Genomic DNA, 24,525 nt, shown 5'->3' on the forward strand with positions numbered 1-24,525 from the left:
TATCCAAGTCCATAGCTAAAAGCTCAAAACAGCAGTCTTCACTCTTCCGTTTGACAATTCGACTCTTGACAATATATATGTAGGTGATTGATTAACGTGTCGTATTGAAACAGTGATGTGTTCTGACAAGAACATATCAGAATAGTTACGGTCGTGTGTTCTGAAAAGAACAGTTTCATCGTGTCGTAAGACACGGTAATATGCCCTGACAAGGACAGTGTCAAACGTTTTCGTCGTGAAACAAGAATAATTTGTCCTGAAAAGGACAGTTGTTAGACGTTTAGTCGAGAAACGTAATTTGTCCTGAAAAGGACAGTTTTTAGCGTTATCGTAAGGCTACGATATCGAAGTGTTCTGTGAAGAACACGTTCGTACGCTTCGACGGCTGCGTGCAGAAAAAGACCAACTTTTTGCCGCGCCGCATTTTTATCGTCTACTCTGGTACCTGCGCAACCAATCAACGCTCCGCATCTTGGCACCACATGTCAATATTAGTTGTAAGTGTAGGATAATTTTTAAGTATAATTGTACACAGTTTTGTAAATAAAATTCATTCACTATTCCATCTTCACCTCTTCTCTACAAGTAATTAGGGAGTTTTATTTTAACATCGACCAAGTAATTCTGAACGAGTCAACCTCAAGCAAACATCCCTAAAGTGGTGACCCCGAGAAGAACAACCCCGAGAAGAACAACCCGAGAAGAACAACCCGAGAAGAACACCAAGAACATTGAAGATGTCGACAACAGAAAATTCCGGTGCAGAGCGTCAAACTTCATCAACACCGTCGAGCCAAGAAGTCTCCGGTATTTCACTATCGCTCCGCGTGCCACCACCTCATCCGCAACAGCCAACCATCGACACACTCATCGGTGAAATAAGAAGGTTGTCTTTGGAAGTGGCTGAGCTACGAACACAACCTCGCGACAATTACCGCAACAGTCGCTCTCGACACCGTTACCTATCACGCTCGCGGAACGCATCTCCACATCACAACGAAAACAGACGAGAGTCGCAGATGGAAGACCGAAGCCGGAAAAAATCTCCAATGCCGTACTGCTACTACCATCAACGCTACGGTATGGACGCGAAGAAATGCGCACCACCATGCAGTGTCAAGCCTATTAACGAGTCGGAAAACTAAAAGTAACGCTGGCCGCGGCGGGAACTGGCGTTACCGAATCGTCACACCGCCTTTTCGTTACCGACAGGGTAACGAAACTTACCTTTTTGGTCGACACAGGAGCCAATATCTCCGTGCTACCAAAGAAAAAAGGCTCACGCGAAAAACCACTGCCGTTTCAACTCTACGCCGCCAACAACACTGTAATTCCTACATACGGAGAGAAGTCACTCACACTCGATCTTAACCTCCGAAGACCATACACATGGAAATTCGTCGTAGCCGATGTGTCCAAGCCAATCCTGGGAGCAGATTTCTTACAGTACCACCACCTCATTGTCGACGTAAAAAATCGACGATTGATCGACGGGAAAACACAGCTGGTAACTAACGCTCAACTCAGTACTGCGGCCATACCTACAGTTCGCAGTATAGACATTGAGCAAAATTACCACAGCATACTAGCAGATTTCCCAGGCACAACTAGACTCACTTCAATGAAGCTAAGTCCTAAGCATTCCGTCGAACACTTCATCGAAACAAATGGACCGCCTCTTCACTGCAGGCCACGCCCCATTGCGCCGCATCGCTACGAAATGGTCAGGAAAGAATTTCAGAACATGATTAACCAAGGGTTATGCAGACCAAGCAAAAGCCCTTGGGCATCACCTCTTCACGTCGTGCCTAAGAAGAGTGGAGAGTTACGCGTGTGTGGCGATTACCGAAGGCTCAACGCTATAACTAAGCCCGATCGGTATCCCATACCACGCATACGTGATTTCACATACCAACTCGCAGGGAAGAAAATTTTCTCCACACTTGACCTCAACCGCGCCTACCAACAACTGCCAGTCAGCGAGCAAGATGTGGAGAAAACCGCCATCATAACACCATTCGGCCTTTTCGAGTTTCCGCGCATGTGTCCTGGTCTAAAGAACGCCGGCCAGACATTCCAACGTTTTATTCACGAAGTACTGCGCGAACTCGACTTCGTATTCCCTTTCGTTGATGATCTGCTGATAGCGTCAATCGACGAGGAAGAGCACCGAAAACACTTACGCACCGTATTACAGCGACTAGAAGAATACGGTATTACCATCAACCCATCAAAATGTGTTTTCGGCCAGCCAACTGTCAAATTCCTCGGTCATCAAGTCACGGCGGAAGGAATACAGCCACCCCAAGAGAAGGTACAGGCTATCACAGACTTTCCAAAGCCACAAACCGTAGAAGAGCTGCGACGTTTTCTCGGTATGATAAACTTCTACCGCGAAAATATCAAAGACGCCGCCACCATACAAGCGCCGCTAAATAACTATCTGCATAACATCAAGAAGCGTGACAAAACTAAGATCGACTGGACCGCTGAATCGACGCAAGCTTATGAAGCATGTAAAGAGAGCATAAAAAACGCCGCTTTACTCGCTCATCCGTCTCACCATGCGACGCTTGCTATATTCAGCGACGCGAGTGACAAAACAGCTGGTGCCGCACTAAATCAATTTGTGAACAACACATGGCAACCACTCGGCTATTTCTCTAAGAAATTCAGCGACGCACAGACTCGATATAGTACCTACGATCGAGAGCTACTCGCCATCTACATGGCCGTCAAACATTTTCGCAAAATGTTCGAGGGACGCGAAATAATAATATTCACGGACCACAAGCCGCTAACATTCGCCTATACAAAATCAAATACAAACAGCGAATCACCGAGACGCACCCGACAGCTACTTTATATCAGCGAATTTACCACTGATATACGACACGTCAGTGGGTCTCAAAATGCAGCCGCAGACGCATTATCACGCATCGACGCAATCACGTGTCCATCGCCGATTGACTACAATCAACTCGCAAAAGCTCAAGAGCGCGACAGCGATAACATTAAAGCACTCGGTTTACAAAGCAACTTATCTTTCAAGGAAGTAAACCTGCCCGCGTCAAACATCAAATTAATCTGCGAAACTTCAACCTCATACATACGTCCGTACCTACCTGAAGAATACCGACGTACCGCATTCGACGCAGTACATAACGTTAGCCACCCTGGAATAAAGACCACGAGGAAATTAATTACGCAACGCTACTTTTGGCCCTCAATGAACGCAGATGTCGGCAAGTGGGCAAAAGTATGCCTACAGTGTCAGCGCGCTAAAATACAACGCCACACAACAAGTCCATTATCAATATTTTCACCAACCGAACGATTCGAACACGTGCACATCGATATCGTTGGTCCGCTACCTACCGCGGCCACCGGTCATCGATACCTAGTGACAATGATCGACAGAGCGACGAGATGGCCCGAAGCATACCCATTATGCGAAATAACAGCCGAAGAAGTCGCCAAAGCATTATACGAAGGTTGGATATCCCGTTTCGGTTGCCCTGCTACAATAACAACGGACCAAGGACGCCAATTCGAAAGCAGAGTATTTGCATCTCTTTCTCGCTTACTCGGAATTGAAAAAACGCGTACAACATCATACCACGCACAATGTAACGGTATCATCGAACGATGGCACCGTGTCCTTAAGGCCGCATTGAAGGCAAGATTACAGACTGCAAGAAGCTGGATTAACGAGCTACCAACCGTCCTACTCGGATTACGCGCTGCTATGCGAAGTGACACCGGCGTAAGCGCCGCCCAACTTACCTACGGATGCAACATACGCTTACCCGGTGATTTCTTATCAACGACCCGCGATAACGTCATTATGGACTCTGCCTACATCGATCAGCTGCGCGACGCAATTCGTAACTTGCAACCAATGCCTAACCAACCACACTGCAACACAAAACCTATATTCATACACCGCGACCTGCAAACATGTGAATACGTATTCGTACGCATAGACGCCGTAAAGAAGCCATTACAAGCACCCTACGACGGACCCTATCGCGTGCTAAAACGAGACAGCAAGATATTCACGCTGCAGTTACCTAACCGTGAAACAAACATCTCTATTGATAGACTCAAACCCGCCTACACAATCGCCGAGCCAGATGTGCCCACTGACACAATACCGAGTACCTGCAACAAGCAAATCACATCAAGTGCGAGCGAACTAGATAAACCATCAAATAACCTAGAACATCAAAACGATAGCAACCTGAAACATCAAAACGACAACAACCTGAAACATCAAAACGATAGCAACCTGAAACATCAAAATGACAACGACCTGAAACAACAAGACCTGAACAACTCAATACCTACAAGGACAACTCGCCGAGGCCGCGTTATACGCCTGCCGGTACGCTTCGCTAGAGGGGGAATCCTGTAGGTGATTGATTAACGTGTCGTATTGAAACAGTGATGTGTTCTGACAAGAACATATCAGAATAGTTACGGTCGTGTGTTCTGAAAAGAACAGTTTCATCGTGTCGTAAGACACGGTAATATGCCCTGACAAGGACAGTGTCAAACGTTTTCGTCGTGAAACAAGAATAATTTGTCCTGAAAAGGACAGTTGTTAGACGTTTAGTCGAGAAACGTAATTTGTCCTGAAAAGGACAGTTTTTAGCGTTATCGTAAGGCTACGATATCGAAGTGTTCTGTGAAGAACACGTTCGTACGCTTCGACGGCTGCGTGCAGAAAAAGACCAACTTTTTGCCGCGCCGCATTTTTATCGTCTACTCTGGTACCTGCGCAACCAATCAACGCTCCGCATCTTGGCACCACATGTCAATATTAGTTGTAAGTGTAGGATAATTTTTAAGTATAATTGTACACAGTTTTGTAAATAAAATTCATTCACTATTCCATCTTCACCTCTTCTCTACAAGTAATTAGGGAGTTTTATTTTAACATCGACCAAGTAATTCTGAACGAGTCAACCTCAAGCAAACATCCCTAAATATATTATCATAGACTTTTCGAAAATCTTTACGCTGATTTGTCTATGAAAATTAAAATCCCCGGAGTGCAGACGATTCGGAATGATGAATGCTTTGTTTTGAATTACTTTGTGGACTATTTAAGATTGAAGAGAACCAGTGTTTGGTTTATTGGATCGAGGCTTTTTGTTAAAAACGAAGAAATATATCTAAAGGAATGATGGTGGAGGGTTCTGCATTTACTCGGAACGATGTGTTTCAAATGGCAATACGTGTGGCATTCGTATCTGCTGTTACTTACTTCTCTATTAAGTGGCTAGTTAATCAGATAGATCCCACTTCGAAAAGTCGAAAGAAAGCAGAGGAAAAGGCGCGGGAACAGTTACGCAAGTACGTATTGATTTTTATTTTTTCCAATTTTTCATCTTATAAAATATTCATTATTATGCAATGTGCTGTAAAAATAATTAAGATTCATTATTTGTCCATTTTTCAACCCTTACTATGATGTGGATATGTGCATTATAGTGTGATAGTATTCTAACCTCTTTTCTATGCATACTATATGCATAGTTGCCAGTTGAGCTTATTATTTCAATCTTTTGCCAAATTCTCATTGTGCTATTTATGGAAACACGCGCATGTTTCTGAAATAATTCTATTGTATTGAGAAAATTCCTTAATATTTTGTTGCATTTCTTAACCAATTCACCAGAGTTTTATCATTTGTATCACTTAGTTCTTTCAATTATTAACTAGCTTACAAGGTTTTAAAATCTAACACACTCACTGTAATACATGGAACTCATTGTCACTTCCATACTAAAAACTTGAGTAATGGTATAACTGTTTTTGCTACATACATAGACATGCATAAGACTTATTTATACCAAAAGGGTAAGGGACACTATACCCATAAATACTTACAGTCAACAATGTTCATAATTCTGTTGCCAATGACTGGCTAAAATGTAATCAAGCTTGAAAAATATAAAAAATTAATCAAAATTGCACAAATTGAGGAACTTTTCCTCAGGAAAATAGGAATTGAAAAGTAGAAGAAGGTCAAATGAAGTGTGAAATATGCTTATATAGGCAATGAAAATTGTAAGAATAGAATAAATAGTGCATATGTTAAGGGTCTCTTCCAGAGCTGGCCTGGGCAGTAAGCACTCAGTGGTGTTTGACAAGTTGACTGACCATGAAATGATCATCGCTTCACAACTAGTGGTCCCAGATGAGATCAGCGTAAGTTAATATTAAGTTTTACAATTTGAATACAACTTTTTATTTGACTTTTATGTCTTGTCCACTATACAAAATAATATAATGGTTAAACTTAAATACAACTCAACTGTTTTAAAAGTTTCTTACACACTTCAATTCCAAGCTATCAAGTAACTTAGGCTTTTTTAATTAAATTTGGATTGACAGTTAAAGGAAAAACATCTTAGAATTTTTGTGTTCTTGTAGGTGAACTGGAAGGATATTGCGGGTCTTGACAATTTAATCATGGAACTGCGTGAGACTGTCATTTTGCCTATTCAAAAGCGGGAGTTATTTGCAGACAGTAGACTGACTCAGCCACCAAAGGGAGTCCTTTTGCATGGTCCACCAGGTAATAATCTTATAAATAATAGAAGGATAAACTATAAATTTAGGGGCATTTATAAAGCAGAAATATTCAGTATATGCATTTATTTACAATTCTGGGTCTTTCTTCACATAATGACAAAACCACAATGCCTAAGGATCACTCAACTATCACATACAATACAAGTCATCTTCTATAAAGAATGGAATAAACACTTATAAATTTTAATAGATAAGGCTAGTTTCATAACTACTGCTTGTTAGTAGTTATGAAATTATATAAAACCTACTAGCAGACCGGCCAAGCGTTGCTGTGGCTAAGGTTTTTGTTATATTACATAGTAGTAAACTATTCAAGGGAAACGGTAGCAGAACACCAGTCATGGGGACCACCATGCTTTTTTTGTGGTTATGCCATTAAATTGTAGCTTATGTGAAACGTTGGTACTTTCAACACAGCGCCATCTGTTAGAATTGTGACTATATCTGTTAGAATTGTGACTATCATATAATAAACAAATGTTTTGCAATAAAATAATATTGTGGGTATAAATTGAGATGTAAGCTATCCTATCTTTTAAGTTGGATCAAACTACACACGGTGTGCAAATTTGATTGATATAGATTCGGTGGTTTAGGAGTCCATCGCGGACAAACAACGTGACACGTAATTTATATATATTAAGATTATATCATAAAATAAATATATTTCAGGTTGTGGAAAGACTTTAATAGCAAAAGCGACAGCAAAGGAAGCAAACATGAGTTTTATTAACCTCGATGTTTCAATGCTAACTGACAAATGGTACGGAGAGACACAAAAGCTAGCAGCTGCCGTCTTCAGTCTTGCTGTTAAGCTTCAGCCATGTATTGTGTTTATAGGTATGTATGTCTGTTTTAAGATCTGTGTTGGTACATCTGTAAGCCTTCTGAAAGCTGACGTAACTAACTTTTAATTCCAATTATTTTGTCTAAACTGTAGTAGATTTTTGAAGTTATACTTCATTAGGCGCGTTATGAAAAATTGATGAGAGTGAAATTTTATGATGAGATGCGCGCACATCGTGACACAAAATTAACAGAATGAAGTTGCCCACGGAAGATGCTACGGCATTGGACATAATTTAAAAACAACATTCGAATAATAATAGAATTTATGTTACACTTAATGTAAGCGAATAATAATAAATATTTATTTTTCAAATGTAAACTGAACTTTATTCACTATAATGACTCCTTTGCCAGTGTTTGATTATTTAATTGTAATTAATTATTTGCATGCAATCAAAAACTATTTTTAATAATGCCAAAGAAGTATAACTTCTTACGCGCGTATATAAGTACACGCACCCTTTTTTTTTAAAGTAATAAGTATAAGAAAAATCATATAATAATACAAATGAATATAATAAATTAAACTTTTATGTCCAAATAGTTTTTGCAAGATATATAAATTTTTGAAAATTCAAATTGTTTAATTGCGTTGCTTTGAAAATAAAGTTTTTTGTGTACACACTATACTAATTACATTATTAAACTTAAATCACACTATCCTACCTGAAAATAAAGAAACGAAAATAAAAGTCTACTAATTAAATTATCAATCCCTTTTTAAGGTTTTTTACAATATTCTCATAATTAAACAACATTGAATTCAATGGCGATGACTTTGACTTTTGTCAACTCCAAACCATAATAAAGAAACATATTATACTCCATAGTTTCTTTACACACATATCCAGAACAATATTTCTGGATAATCTAATATTTCAGATGAAATTGAATCTTTCCTGCGCACACGCAACTCTCACGATCACGAAGCAACGGCCATGATGAAGACCCAGTTCATGTCTCTTTGGGATGGACTTATCACTGACCCCTCTTGTACCGTGATCATTATGGGTAAGTCGTAAATTAAGAAAAAAATAAACATATACAGTGTTATGTAATAAAGTGGTTGCTATTTATTTATTTATTGCTTCCAAATATAACTATAAAAAATATAGATTCACAACAATTACTTGGCAATTAGTATTTCATCACTGAATCAATAGAACTAAAATAATAATAATATTATAAAGATATATTTTAATTTACAAATTACTGAATCTAATCAGAAATAATTCACTTAAACTTTTTTTTAACATTAACTTAATTTTTTTTATTAATATTTATTACTAATATTGGTTTGTAGGTAGGAATATATTATTAAAAAATATAAAATACTGGCTTTAAATACAAAATAGCAATATTTCTTATTTTATTGTCTTGTTATTATTAAGGAATTAAGTATAGTCAACAATAGTTAATTTATTTATATATGGGTCATAAAGATTCTCAAAGGCTAATTTTTGGAACCCGTTTGACACCTTAATCACCTGAATCAGTCTCTGTGCTTGATTATTTAAAAAAAACACTTCAAATTGATAACCTCCCTGTTCTAAAAAGTCGGTTAAAATGCTATACTACCTTTGGTTTACAATTGTACGAATAAACAAAACTAAAAATGTAGGAGCAACGAATCGACCCCAAGACCTGGACAAGGCGATCCAGCGGCGTATGCCTGCCACTTTCCACGTGCCCATGCCCAACGAGTTCCAGAGGGAGAGGATCCTGCAGTTGATACTTCACAAGGAACCCGTTGCCCCCGATGTGAGTATATTCAGGTTAAAAATAAATAAAGTACTTTTCAGTGAAATATTTCGAAATCAATTAAACAGATTTTGATGAAACTTCTTTATTCACATTATATTTGTTGGAATATTAATAATTAACCCTCATTTATTCCTTGAAACATTCATCCATCTGTACAAAACAAACCCATTTAAAATTTAATACAAAAAAACGACGGGTTGCACTCCGGGAGTGCCGGCAGAAGTGAAAACTTGAATATTTACGTTGTGCATTTTTGATATTTTGGAATGGTTAGGGAATAATTTTGCACGAATTGCTTTAATTATCAGTATAAAAGTACTATCATTATTTTATGTTATAGAATACAATATTTATTTATTTCTTGCGCTATCGTGCACACTCTTGACAATTTATATTACATTAAATACGCCGCGCCAGCTGTCTACTCTCCATCGGTCTTATGAATTTTCGATCAGGTCACGTGTCCTGACGCGAGTTTAACATTTTTTTCCAAAAAAAAGTGTACAACGCCCGCTAAAGAAGTTTTCACTCCAAAAATATGTTATTTCCGAGGACCTCTTATAGAGCCTCCTCCAACTGGCTCCATCTCTCTCTATCTTGACCATTCAATACCAATCTCCAACAACTTCGTTAAGCTCGTGAGCCCACCGTGCAAGAGGATGACCTCTCTTTCTTTTCCCTGGTGAGCCCTTTCCACCTCGTTACCCTATTTGTCTATCTGCCATTGTTCATACGAGCCGTGTGGTCCGCCCATTTCCAGTTTAGTTATTTGGAATAGGATGTTGGAATTTCAATTAAATAAAATAAAATTAATCTACAAATTTTTAAAAACATAAAAATAAATTTTAAAATTCAAAGCACTTTTAAATGAACAGGTCATTAAAAAAGATAAAATTTAAACCGATTTTGATAAAACTTGGTGAAAACATATGTACCTGATTTTATTAACATTCACTAAATCTTGGAAACAAAATCTTATGTTGAAACAATTTTTATTGAGTTTATTCTGTCCTTAGTCTTAAAGGTTGCGGAAAGATTAAGAAAGGTTCGTAACAGATATATGTGATTACCATAATTATTTCTATGACACAAAGAATGATTTCCAGGTTTTGTTAAGCAGAAATAAATAATTAAAAAAAAATTACCAGCAAAGCGGATTAGGTTTGAGATAGGCACTTAACAATATTCAGCCCACTACCGAATATATCCAGCTCTGAATAAGAACTGTTTAAACCTTGCTTGGGGACTTGTATAATATAGATAAATGCTGACAGTTTTTTTTTTTAATTTAATTTCTATAAAGGTCCAGTCAAACACATAAACGCTTGGCAATTAAATGTTGACTGACTTTATTTAATTCACGTCTCTATGAATCACGTTTTATATAAATTTCAGATCGAGTACAAGAAATTAGCAGCCAGCTCCGAAGGCTTCTCGGGGTCTGATCTCCACGAAGTGTGTCGTCAGGCGGCTGTCTATCGCGTCAGGGATTACGCCCGAGAGGAGATGGCGAGGGAGAAAGAGGTATTTGCTCTTGTGTTGTTTGGTTTTCTATTTCTTGATGTTGCTTTGTAAAGAGACATTTTTAAGAAATATTTTACAAACTATTATTAAAGCAACAACATAAAAAAACTCATGTGTGCAATTCACACGTGGTAGAAGTGAAACCATCAAAAACAAAGTTTTTATAATGAATAATATGTAAATTATACTTTTTTTACTAACTAAATGTAGGACTATGTTAAATTTTCATTTATAAGTTTAATATTAATATCAATCTTTAATTTGATAAAAACTAAAATAATGGAAGTTTGAAATTCGATGATTATTACTTATTTAATTTTTTGCACATCTATGTTTTTTTAATTCAGAAAATGATCAAATACACGCCAATTTAAAGTTTATACACTGCACAATTCTTCACATCTCATTCTCTCCCACGCTAAATCCTACGAATTTATGCGTCTGTCTCTTTTTACTGTCGCTTTTTCCGTTGCATCCGGTTTGAAATCACAACGATTCTAGAGTTTCACTTCAAAAAGTAAAAGTAAATTTCACTAAATGAATGAACGTAATGCAGTGTTGCCACCATAGACAATACTTTTCGTTATACTATTAAATTTGTTTTTATACTTCTGTCTCTGTGGAATAATTTTGTTTATTTGTTTCATCTGGTAATTAACGAATTACGAAGGCAACAGCCGAAGGTTTAAAAAAACAAAAGCTAATTTAATTAAAATAAAAAAATAATATAACGGATAAACAATCAGATGTTTGGAATTTTAATGCGAAGACATTACAAAAATAGATTTCACGAGATAATAAATGCAGACACCGAAATGTTTAATTCCATGATTCCGCCGATTCCATTATATACGGCTACGTATATAAAAAATATGAAAAAAATCATATCGAAAAAGGAATTGGTGATTTTTGAAAAAATAAATTTCTGTTTTTAATTTATTAGAACGTTATAAGTACAGTTAAACCTGGATAAACGATAGTTCAAGGGCTCACAATCTCATTGTCTCTTATAGAGATACGCAACAATAAAATAATAAGTCACAGTCTACATTTTATTTAGAACTTATTTATACTTCAATTTTGTTTGGGTTCTGTTTTTGTAATTTGAATGTTTTTCTCTAATTTTTTTTTCTCTTTTTATTGTAAAGTTCCTCCTAAATAAATAAAGCTTGACTATAGAATATAGATGTATAGATAAGTAGCAGTCTCACTTTTCAAAGTATTCTAACCTCCAACCAAATAAGTATGTTTACTCACACACACACATCACAGTCAAAATAATGAGAAAAAAGATCAACGTGTACAGTAGCAAAAGCAAAACAATAACTGTCTCTTTTATACTCATAAGCTTGACCGAGCGCGAGAGAGACGGACAGTCTTTTCATGATGCATATTCAGTTTGACATAACGCCTCGCGCTTATTCACAGACACTACACAAGCACAAAGTGTAAATGTGTTGAAGCCACCAGCTTTAGATAACTTACCAATAGCTCCACTGGTTTTTTTGGTTAAAATTAAATGAACATTTCAGTCTCAAGACAGCAGTAACAGTACGGAGTCAGATGACGAATACACAGACGCGATGCGTCCAATCACAATGGAGGACTTACGACATTCCTTGGCCAAGTTGAAGGAGTCCAAGATCCAGTGCGGGTCGCTGGCGCCATCTATGAGGATAGAGCTGGACTAAATCAAGCCACGGAAACTCTGGAATTTTCCACACTTGAATGTTCCACGAAGAGGTTTTAGAATGATCGCGGAAGTCAATGATGTTCTGGATTTTGATGTTTAAATCTTTGGTGTATCTGGAATCGTGGCGATTCCGGAAATATACGTAATGTTCCGCGAACATTCTAAAACCATAAGCGTTTTGGGATATTCAAAAGCTTTTAGATTAATTTCGAAGTATTCAAGAATTTCCGCGAAAATTGTAAATGTTAAACGCTTCTGGACATTTCGCGAAGATTCTGGAAATTTCGGAATTTGTAGAATTTTAATAGTTAAATTGACTTGTTGAGTTACGGCTTTTTGAACGTTTTGGTTCTGGGACGAATGTATTTATTTGGTTTTTTTTTAAAAATTCAACTCCAAAATTATCCAGCGTAGATTTTAATTAGTTTTTTAAAACTTAAGTTATTTGAGGTCACACAATATAATCCTACAATAGCTATTTGATGTCTATAGTATTTAAATAAGGGGCCTAATATTGTTGTACTGTATATGAACTCAATTGACCATACTTGATCGCCGAAGGTCCCGGATTTGATTCTGGGATATAAAAAAGCTGCTTGCTTATCGATCAATGATATCACATGAACAGGAACATTTAATTAGTGTAATATTTAAACATTTTGACATAAATTATTAGATAGATAACTAAATAATCCCGAAAAACACGGATTTATGGCAATTTTTAAATGAAAAATGATGACTAATAGTTAAATTACAAAATAAATGTATTAGAATCCAGGGCTGTATTCAATTTTAGCATATTCATCTTTAACTTAACACGAATTTGAAGTTTTCTGTACATAATCTAAAATAAAGATTTTTTTGTTTGTAATCGATAACCTCTAAACGGCTGAACCACTTTTTTCATTATATATTATCACTGATATATCTACTTTCAATAGGAGAATATTTTGTATGTCTCATATTTTTGGTTGATATCTTATTTTTAAATAATATCTTGAATGTTTGAATTGAAATATATATTTGTGCTTAAAAGTCCATTGACGATGGCTGTAAGCTACGAAGGTGACACTGCAGAGCACATTAAGTTTTGAAAGCTCCGAACAGCTTTTCCTTGCATCGTTATTACAATGTAATTGTTAATTTCAATTTGTTATGCCCAAAATTCCACTCAAATATGGTTTGTGAGTTTAAAAAGAGTGGATTCACTGCTTAATACAGGTTTTATGTAGATAAATTGTAAATAAAGGGAAATAAAATGTTGAGAATGTTTTTGTTTTATTATCGACTTTATTCAATTATTTATTTAATCAATTACCTTCTAATTCGTAATATTAGCGTGTTTAATCAATTCAAAAGGGAATTAAAGATACATAAGAATGAGCCTAGTATATAAATAATCTCATGTAAATAAAAATACATTTTTTGTTATGAGAAATAAAGTCTTTGTGCGTTTTCCAATTACAGAGCATTTTGCGACTCAGTGCCGCACAATGCCGCATAATGCTGAAGCTTAATTGGAACGTGAATTAGTTTTCAAATGCATCAGCAGAGTGCGCTAAGTCAGTGTTGACAAAAAAATGGTCTGAATAGAGTTAGCAACCTCATTAAAGTATAAATAATGTGGTAAACAATAATTGGTTGAAAACTTTTTACGCTTAATTTAATAATCAAATTATTTCAATAACATTTTTTTACTGAAATAAGAGAAAACCTTTAAAGAATATAAGGTTTTAACAAGCTAAATTAACAGTAAAATATTTAGTTTCATGTAAGAAGTTTACATCATTTACGTTTTGAGTAATATTTTTTAATGATTTCTAAAAAAATTATATACTTTTTCAAAACCATTGCAATTTTTTCATTAAATTTGTTTACAGATCCGAATTTCAAAATAAAATTGTATTCATATTTTAAATGTGGAATATAAAAAAAGTAACTATTTATACCTTCATCCATACTAATATTTTTTTTTTTAGCAGTTTGAAATAACTTTAATTATTTTCAAAATCTACGACGAAACGAAAGCCTTACAAATTTTTCAACAATAAATAATATTTACTAACGAAAATTTCGATAAATGCCAACTTAAAGAAAAATACTGGTCAATTTTTCTGTCACTGTGTTGGTATTGTTTGCGAGAAGCACGCGAGAGCATTCGTTTTGAGAGTGCTCAATTGTGCGAAGCGTTGCTGTAGTTGGAACACTCAACGTTGAGCATTATGCCGCGAAATGCGCTCTAGTGCTGTAATTGGAAAACGCACTTTAAACATAAAGTTTAAACATACTTTAAGAAAGCTTCAGCTTGCGGCTCTCATACCTGAGGTCGTAGGTTCGATCACCAGCTAAACCAATGAACTTTCTGTCTATGTGCGCATTTACATTCGAATGAAATGAAATGAAAGAAGATCTGGGTTAATTCTATTAATAATAATATTTGTTTCAATAAGGATTTGATTCTGCGCCCTTTACATAAGCAAATGGACATTAATTATAATAATTAAGACTTATTTATTCCTTGAAACATTCATCCATATTTACAAAAGATACCGTAACACAAATGTTTTTGAAGTTATACTTCTTTAGGCGCGTTATGAAAATTTGATGAGAGTGAAATTTTACGATGCGCGCGCACCTATGACACAAAATTCGGAGTGTGATTATAGCGTGCGCAATCTACAAAAGAAATAGAATATAAGCTAACTTCACGCATATTCTATTTCTTAGCTTAGCAGCTTAACAAGAATTTTGAATATCCATGACAATTGACATCTGACATTGACATTTACCTTTTAAACAAATATAGGAGTTTGAATTATTGTTTAAAATAAAAGATTATCTATGTATCTAGTTATTTTCATTATACAAGTGCGAATTTTATATGTGCGTCTGAATTATAATCAGAAGTGATTTAAATTTAATATCTAAATCAAAACTAATTAATATGATAAAATATTTGTGAAAAAACTGTGCCAACCTTCCTGAGTGCTTCAATACAATTGAGGTTAACTATCCGTAGGTATTATCGAGTATTATTGTTGATTAAAACTGAAACATGAACCATTATTCATTGCTTATGTTTATTGCGTTTGTTACAGCAACGTTTTAGAAATATTCTATATATCAATAATTGAGAACAAAGATTTAAGCACGAATACTAATAAGGAGAAAATGAAGGCTTGGAGCGATATAACAGAGAAGTAAACATTTTAATAAGTACCTGCATGGGTTGGGTGTTAAATACCACCGCACTTTTTTGACGATACTAATTATCTAGGAGTTGTCGGGGGACCTTCATTGGAACACCTCCAAGTGAGTTTTGCTCCGGAAACGCGTCTAAATATTTTTATAAAAAATTTAAAGTTTTGTGTAATGTATTAAAATTTGTAAACAATCCGCCATTTTCTACTTTTCTATTGGTTATAAGTGATGTGACGTTCACTTAAAAAAATCGTGTTTTTAATTTATCGATTGTTAATAATCGTTTTATTTATTTATCGATTATTTCCTCATTTTTGAAATTTAAAGTTATAGAATAATCAACATTGAAATTAACCTAATTTCGTGTTGATAGATTATAGGGTTCCGAAATTTTTTGAAATTATCGATACCTACTCGTCTGTATTTTCTAATTAGTACTTGTATTTCATTGTTTGCAACTTTCTATATTATTTAATTTTTACTAGAATAAAGTGTTTACTTTAATATCCAAAAAGTACCCAAAACCGAATCAGAGCACCCCACTATCCACGTGGTCTTGTCTGTCTTACCCCTAGAGTGTATATAAATAATCGGAGGCGCGGAGGAAGAGGAGGCTTGAATAAAATGCCTGTGCTTTGGTACGCAAGGGTGGAGGGGCTGCATTTCCCGTAGCGCCGGAGCTCTCCACAAAAACAAATATTATTTAGATTGGTTAGGTTAGAGTTAGTATATGAATATTTGGTCGCCGAGAAGCCGAGGCTTGAATAAACAATTACTATTTAGATCGGAGCTGTCCACAAAAACAAATATTATTTAGATTGGTTAGGTTAGAGTTAGTATATGAATAATTGGTCGCCGAGAAGCCGAGGCTTGAATAAACAATTACTATTTAGATCGGAGCTGTCCACAAAAAAAAATATTATTTAGATTGGTTAGGTTAGAGTTAGTATATGAATATTTGGTCGCCGAAGGCGACCAGGACGCCGAGAAGCCGAGGCTTGAATAAACAATTACTATTTAGATCGGAGCTGTCCACAAAAACAAATATTATTTAGATTGGTTAGGTTAGAGTCAGTATATGAATATTTGGTCGCCGAATTTTCAATTATTTTTAATATTAAAATCGAATACAAAAATCGATTTTCACTTTAAAAAAAATCGATTATTTTTCACATCCCTATTAATTTTATAAACTTAATCGGCCATTTTGAATGTGGTTTATGCTAGACTAGCGGTAATTAGTTTTACAGTGCAAAGTTTACTTTATAAATCTTTATAAAATTTTTGACGCGTTTCCGGAGCAAAACTCACTTGGAGGTGTTCCAATGAAGGTCCTCCGAGACTCCTAAATAATTAGTATTGTCAAAAAAGTGCGATGGTATTCAAAACTGTTACCTCAAAAACTATTTTTAATAATGCCAAAGAAGTATAACTTCTTACGCGCGTACATAAGTACACGCACCCTTTTTTTTTTTTTATCTTCAGAGTATAGGCCTCTTCCAAATAGCTCCATCTCTCCCTCTTTTAAATTTTTTTTCTCCCAATCTTCTTCACTAAGGAGTGGTTTATTTTCTGGAGCTTGGTAGGTCGTACGCTTAGAGCTTATAAGCACTAATCTCTCGTTTGTCACAGAAACTAAACTTGACAAGAGATGAGTAGTGATTTTTTTTTTTGTATTGATTTACACTTTATTACACATAACGAAAACAAAATGCATGGTACGCTAGCCTAGGGGCAGCCCTAATAAAAGAAACAGTAAAAAAAATTTGATTAGTTGTAGTGATGCCGTTTGGTAGTAAACACACCAAAAGATTTTCTAGGAAACTTAAACTTTTTCTGTTCTGGCGTTATTCTAATATCCGAACACGACCCAAACGTCTCCTGTGTCCCACACCCCATGCCCTCTGTGCCATCGCTACAATGCCCCCAATTATTCCCAGCTACATACCTCCATTGTAGGACACAATGGTCGCAAGATATTTTAGGCAAACGGTACTGCACCGTATAATTTCCATCTCGGTGTGGAAAGAAGTAAAACCCGCCATTTTTCAACTCGAGCGGGTATCTGTCAAAGCACTCTTGGCTTTCGGCGTCTGGGCACAGATTAAGGTACCAATAACCCTGGTGAAAAGCTGTTATTTCGATGGCAACATTGATAATCTGTTTTGATGTGAAGTTAGCAACGATGGTGCCTGGTCCAAATTTCCCGCCGAGTTCGTGTGGTCGCGGTGAGGGTAGGTCATATGCGTCACCACAGATACCGCATCTATGAATAAGAATTACATCTATGATTCAATAAAATGTTCCGAACATAACCTTGAAGAGTTTATAGCTTTGAAATTACGTCCTTTCAGAGCCAGAGTCTTATGCGTAAATCCTTAGGAAAACTGTGATTGCCATTATTATTGCACACAATTTTGGAGAAAAAAAGGTTTTACCTTGTTTTATAATAATAAAGTAGGGGGTTTGACGTTTGTTTATATTTGTCAAGTGATACCAGCGCTACTAGCGGCGAAGTTTGGCAGTTTTCTTCCCCATTGTAAGTGTTGTAACCAAAAAGGATAGATTTAGGAAGATAAGTTTGACGGTGTCCGTTTTATTGACGCTTTATAAGAGAGTTTACTCCTTCCTCCAAGGCCGGCAAAACTAGGTGTTGGATGTCCAGGGGCTCCAGTGAAGACATTTTATGGCTGTCCAATGGGCTCGTTTACCCCCTATATTATATACAAAAGAAGGAAAATGCAACTACCCCACTACTTGATTCGAAAAGAGTAGTTTAATATTTCAATATATAAATTATTATTATTCGTCTTAAACATACCTTCCCTTGTTCTTATTATGTTGTCGGGCAAAACCACCGCAATTGAGGCCTGTATCGTCATAATCAGGCGGTGTTTTGAAACCCAACCGCCAAGCCGTGGCTCGTCCTGGTGGTGACCAGACCCTGGCATGGCCACACACAGATACCACTAAGGCAGCAACTGCTAGTTGCCACAACATCTAAGGACAAATTTACCAACGAATAATAAGCTATCCTTCTTTCTCATGAACAAATTTTTTCTCTTCTTTTTCGTAAACAAATACAAAATCCATCAACTTGAGTTTGATATTAATGAGCAGTGTTGTCCTAGCGGCTTCAACCTGGGACTTTCATCCCAGAGGTCGAACCACGGCTGTGCATCAAGGGACTTTCTGTCTATGTGCACATCTAACACTCACATAAAAGGTAATCAGTAAAGGAAGTCGTGAGGAAACCGGCATATCTTAGACCCAGATAGATGGTGGGATCAGGGACAGATGGCTGATCATTTATTTGCCTATTAGAAACAAGCAAATGAACGAAACAAACATAGAATTCTGATGCATAGAGCATCACCACAATTTTACAACCACGAGGTTGTAGCGCCACGGGGTTTTGATCATAATTGTAAACATTAATGCATTTATATTAAAAGAGGCTGAATTCTTAAACTGTACTTGAAAATGCCTGTCTGCAGCATTTGCCAGCGCATTCAAAAATAGTATTAGCATGCACAATATCCTAGCAATTAGCAACCCATAATAATATTTATAATGATTTGCATTAAACATTTTAACTATTGTGTGTGTAGGACACAGCCAAGTAACCTTGCAGTGCTTTCCAACCCACTATTATAACCGTCGATCGAACCCAAAATCACTCATAGTATTCCCACTTTCTCTTTATAACAAAAAAGTTAACCGACTCAAAATAACTATATTTTTTATTTATATTTAAGGCCTTGTATTACTAAAATATTTAATAGTGTAGATATTTTATTAATTTATATAAAACAGTAAAAAACAGTCTAATCACCTAATAATACCCTTGTATGTATAATATTTTATATTTATCTTCCTTGTATGTGTATCTAAAATTAATATGAAAATTGCATGCCTACTTTTCTATGGCTGATTGTGCGGATTTATATAAATAAAATCGATCTAAATGTACCACTTTATTTCCGAATAAACGATTCATTTTTATTATTACTATTAAGCGATTAGACTGTTTTTTTGGACGCCAAGTCATGATTCGTTAGACAATCATTGTGGTCTAAACGGTCATCAAAACGATTACATCGGTTAAAATTAGTTTAAATTGTTCAAATATCTTACCTTTCTTACCATGACACTAAATTAACGCCTATAGAAAAAATAAAGCAATTTAAAATGGTAGTATATATTTTTTTTGCAATATTTAAGCAATGTTAATACACTGAAGTTTAAAACTATAATACGCAAATACAAAAGTTTGCGTAAAAATAATACCATTAAATTTCAATTACCCTCTTTATAGGAGATTAAATAATAATTAAAAACTCGGTCAATTTTTGACCTAATTTATTAGACATTTATATGTACTATATGAGTATTTATATATACTAGCGGACCAGACAGACGTTGTCCTACACGATATTTTAAGCGATTAGGATATTAAACAAAGTATGAAAGTACCGGCCGGCGCGCCATCTGCCGGGCTGATTTGTGAATCTAAACAATTCAGGGCGCTACCCAAACGCATGCAAAAAAATTCATTCAAATCGGTCCAGCCGTTTAAGGGGAGATCAGTGACATACACACGTGCAGTAGAATTATATGTAGATACTAGTGGACCCGACAGACGTTGTCCTGCATGATATTTCAAGCGATTAGTAAAGCAAAGTATGAAAGTACCAACTGCAGCGCCATCTGGCGGGCTGATTTGTGAATCTAAACCATTCCCAGATCCCCTTGAACACACACAAAAAATTTCATCAAAATCGGTCCAGTCGTTTGAGAGAAGTTCAGTGACATACACACTCACAGAAGAATTATATATATAAAGATATACTACGTTGTCAGCTGTAACTGTAAACTGTAAGCAAATGGACTGGGCCAAAAAGAAAAGAAACAAGGGCAGACCAATAGAAAGTCTCTTTTAAAAGTCTTCTACATAAACACTTCATAACCATATCTTATGCTGTTCAATCGTGACTTTTGTAATTCATGTATTTTCTTATTCTTTTGTATTGCATTGTTATTCATGAACCGTGAGATTAGCTTTTAGTATTATTTATTTTAAATTGTTTGGTAATTGTATAAACTTTCAGAGTAACTTAATTTTATTTTTGTTTATTTTGGTTATGCCTTCTTGGCCTTAGTATATTTTTTTTTCTCGCTTGGGGTTCCTGGAAGATCGCTTATTAGCGATAAGGCCACCCGTTCATAATAATGTATGTCATTTGTTTTTTTTATTGCAACGATGTTTCGATCCCCGGCTGTGCACCAATGGACTTTCTTTCTATGATTGCATTTAACATTTGCTCTTAGACCCAAAAAGTTGACGGCGTGTGTCAGGCACAGGAGGCTGATGATCTACTTGTCTGTTAGATTTAAAAATGATCATGAAACAGATTCAGAAATCTGAGACGAGAGGTTGTAGCGCCTCTGATTTTATATTATATGTCAATAAAGGCTTATTATTATATTAGTAATTTCAACGCAGATTATAAAAAAAGGAAGTATTGGCGAAGTTACAATATAAATAATCAAAAATCATAGTAGGTATATAAAGGTATATTTTGTTTGTCCGTGTCTTTTCCAACATTTTGATAAAAATTTGGAACTTTTATCTAAAACTAGCAAACACCTTACTGTTATACATTATAAGTCTGTTGAGATCTGACATCTTCTCTCATATGCTCATCATCGCTTAGTTATCATCACTCGCCACATCTACTTCTAAAGGTCCACCTTCAGGGACTATATATTTCAATGGCGCAATACTTATATCGGAACAAGCTCCAAACGTCTCCTGATTCCCACAACCAATACACTGAGTTCCATTTCTAAAGACTCCCCAATTGTTCCCCGCCACATATCTCCATTGTAGGGTACAGTGAGCACAAGATACCCCATCAGGGAGTCTGTATCTCGCAGTATAGGTTCCACCTTTCGGGGGATAATAAAACAGACCACCATCCTCTAACTCCAGAGGGTATTTATCGAAACATTCCTGGTTGGACTCCATTTCTGGATTAGGGCACAGTTTGAAGTACCAGTAGCCTTTGTGGAATGCGGTAATCTCTACAATCGTTTCGATTATTTGTCCTGATTCGTATTTGCCGACGATTACGCCTTGGCCGTAGGTTCCACCGTTTTCATGAGGTCGTGGTAAATCCATGTCGTAGGCGTCGCCGCAGATTCCGCATCTGTATAAAGAATGTAAAAGAATGTAAAAGAACGTAATAGAATGAAATATATTTACATAACTTAATGTGTGAGTTGAACCTTTGTAAAGCAATCTCATTTTTGTCTATATAATATGATGAAAGAAGTGGTATTTCAAAGTTTGTTTTTTTATGTTTAACGTAATCTTTGTTGATGCGTAATATTTAATTTTCTTTACCCTTACAGTGGTTGCCTGGAAAACATTACTCAAAAGCGGCAAGCCTTCTAATTATTTAAGAATTCTTATTATGCTGGATTGGTAAAGCAACCAAGTGTCAAACAATTGCAAGAATTTCTGCCCTCCATATTTGTTTAAAAGTAGCATTGCTAGTACAGTTTGAAAATGACGTATTTGTATTTTGTATATATTTCATTGAAAGAAATTATATTAATAATATAAATACATCATCAATGATTCATGATGACTTGTTGCGAGTTTTCAGTGTGAGTGTTCAGTATTATTAATACTGCGTAGATTGATGACAGACTGTGTTTGTCAATGTCAAAAATTTGATGTTCATTCAAATTCAAGGAAAATATTAAATTTTGTTTAGACAACCTTATATGCTCACTAGCAATGCTACTCTTGAACAAATATGGAGGGCTGAAACTGAAGCAAATGTATTTGTTTGACACTTTGTTGCCTAACAATCCAGTTTTATAAGAACTCTGTCAAATTAAAAGGTTGGCCGCTTTTCAGTGATCTCTTTCAGGCAACCGAAATGGTAAATTAAATTTAGTAAACGCAACTAAATTAAAATACGCTAAAAATGTCTGTTCCTGTAGCGTTTATATTTACATTTCTGTGGCTTTACGTAGACAAACAAAAGAAGTACTACTTACTATTAGGTTTTTATACTTAACTTACTTTCCATCATTGACAGAAAACTGTCTATCAAAACCACCGCAGTTCACGCCTGTATCATCATAATTAGCTGGGGTTTTAAATCCCATTCTCCACATAGTAGCCCTGCCTGGGGGTTGCAGGACTCTTCCATGACCATAGGCCGTCACCACGAGTGTGGACAGAGCTAATAGATGCCACAGCATCTGAACGAAAGACATTACACAACATGATTTTTTTTCGAGAATTTTTCAAATATTTTTTTATTTTTAAACAGTGTAATATAAAGATGACATTTCATTCTATGACTATGGCAATCCATTACGTTTTTGACATACGGAAGTCTGACGTTATTATGAACCTTACTCTTATACAACAAATGTCTATTTTTATGTAAATGAAAATGTGTATATCAATTTCGTCTTGTAACAAAATGGCGACTGTTTAAGAATATAAAAAAAATCTGCAGATTGCGTTAAATCGACTTCAATAAACTCACCTTAAATATCACCACCACAATTAGATTTCTATTAAACAAAAATATGACTTTTACATTATTTATACGATTAGGTTATAGATAAAGTAAATTCTGATAAGGGACAAGGTGTTTCATGTAACCGCATCGGCTTAGCATTTCTAATTTCTATTGCTCTATGATAATCTTAATTATCGTTAGGGAAATTATTTTATTTCCTGAATCATATGTCGTCTGTGAAAAATTTATTTAACGTGAAAGTATTCTAAAAGAACTTGGAAGGATTAAAATACATCGGTTCCACTAACAGCCTAAAGATCTGTTTCACAATGTATGGATAAAGTACCAATTAGTTATGTAACACATAAATTATTTGGAAGATAAATTGTGCTATGTGACACTTCATCGGACTCATAACTTTTGATGGACTTTATGTGACGAATAGCGCTATCTGACAGTCGTGAAACGCAACAATAGTGTTTATCCTACCAATAAGTAATAAATAGCTAATTCGGAACTTATTCGTACATTGTGAAACAGACCCTAAATGTAGCAATGTGCTTATTGTTTGGCAACTAATTAAATCATTCATCATCATCATCATAAACATCAATCATTTAATTAATTCATCATCATCATCAAAAAAACATTGCTTGAAAATGTGACACTGGCTGTCAAGAAATAACTGCCCTTTTGCATTTATTCTTTTGTTATACGAGGGCGGCACTGAAAATTTCGGTAGTCAATCATCGCTCTTGAATTTTCTCGAGTCAATTCCATTTTCTCAACGACTAAACAAGTTTGACAAAACTTTGTGAAAAGACCGTGAATCTTTTTTAAAATAATAAATGATATTAAATTTTTAAAACCAAGTAGTTTTCAATTAAAAAGATTTAAATATGACAGGAACAGTGGTATAAAGGCGGAAACATACTACTAAAACGCGACGCGACGTGTCGTGTCGACACCCGATGTCCATCGTGCACTTTACCAACACGCGACACCACGACACGCTTGCAAATTCAGAAGTCATTTAGCTGATTTTTTCCCCGCGCAATGTGCCAGCAAGTTTTTACCAATTTGAGGTTCAGATTCGAGGAATGTTTGCAGCGCTATTGTGCACACCTGGATGATGTTATTTTTAATAAAAAAAATTCCCAGATGTCTATTTTAATTGAAATAAAAAAATATTTTTCTAATAATCAGTTTATTAGAAAAATATTTTTTGTGTTTATTGATACGCAGGTTATTTGTATTAAACTAACAACATCCTAACTCCCTGTTTTTGTCCTTGTATTGACGTAATCTCATGTCATATAAAACAGAATATTGTTTCAC

At 35.6% G+C, this 24,525-nt stretch overlaps 3 protein-coding genes across 4 annotated transcripts; 1 reads left to right on the top strand and 2 right to left on the bottom strand.

Moving 5' to 3' along the window:
- Window positions 1-5,017: 5,017 nt before the first annotated feature.
- LOC125060820 (outer mitochondrial transmembrane helix translocase-like) lies at window positions 5,018-13,717 on the top strand. 2 transcript variants are annotated; one of them, XM_047665919.1, is made up of 8 exons: window positions 5,018-5,361; window positions 6,111-6,219; window positions 6,445-6,589; window positions 7,279-7,446; window positions 8,338-8,466; window positions 9,077-9,216; window positions 10,615-10,743; window positions 12,276-13,717. In XM_047665919.1, exons 1-8 carry the CDS (start codon window positions 5,189-5,191, stop codon window positions 12,432-12,434), a joined length of 1,152 nt encoding a protein of 383 aa, XP_047521875.1. In that variant the 5' UTR covers window positions 5,018-5,188; the 3' UTR covers window positions 12,435-13,717. The 2 variants fall into 2 exon arrangements, with proteins under 2 accessions (XP_047521875.1, XP_047521876.1); XM_047665920.1 differs by having other exon boundaries at window positions 6,123-6,219.
- A 3,690-nt stretch (window positions 13,718-17,407) lies between these two features.
- LOC125061032 lies at window positions 17,408-18,637 on the bottom strand. Its single transcript, XM_047666173.1, has 2 exons — window positions 18,459-18,637; window positions 17,408-17,903 (listed from the first exon to the last, which is right to left on the bottom strand). Exons 1-2 carry the CDS (start codon window positions 18,635-18,637, stop codon window positions 17,408-17,410), a joined length of 675 nt encoding a protein of 224 aa, XP_047522129.1.
- Window positions 18,638-21,274: 2,637 nt separating this feature from the next.
- LOC125060866 lies at window positions 21,275-23,325 on the bottom strand. The gene is made up of 3 exons (XM_047665976.1): window positions 23,212-23,325; window positions 22,737-22,918; window positions 21,275-21,849 (listed from the first exon to the last, which is right to left on the bottom strand). The coding sequence occupies exons 2-3, from the start codon at window positions 22,916-22,918 to the stop codon at window positions 21,351-21,353; spliced, it is 681 nt and encodes a 226-aa protein (XP_047521932.1). The 5' UTR covers window positions 23,212-23,325; the 3' UTR covers window positions 21,275-21,350.
- Between the last annotated feature and the right edge of the window lie 1,200 nt (window positions 23,326-24,525).

Source organism: Pieris napi, chromosome 22 (genome assembly GCF_905475465.1).
Source record: "Pieris napi chromosome 22, ilPieNapi1.2, whole genome shotgun sequence".
Lineage (NCBI taxonomy): Eukaryota > Metazoa > Arthropoda > Insecta > Lepidoptera > Pieridae > Pieris > Pieris napi.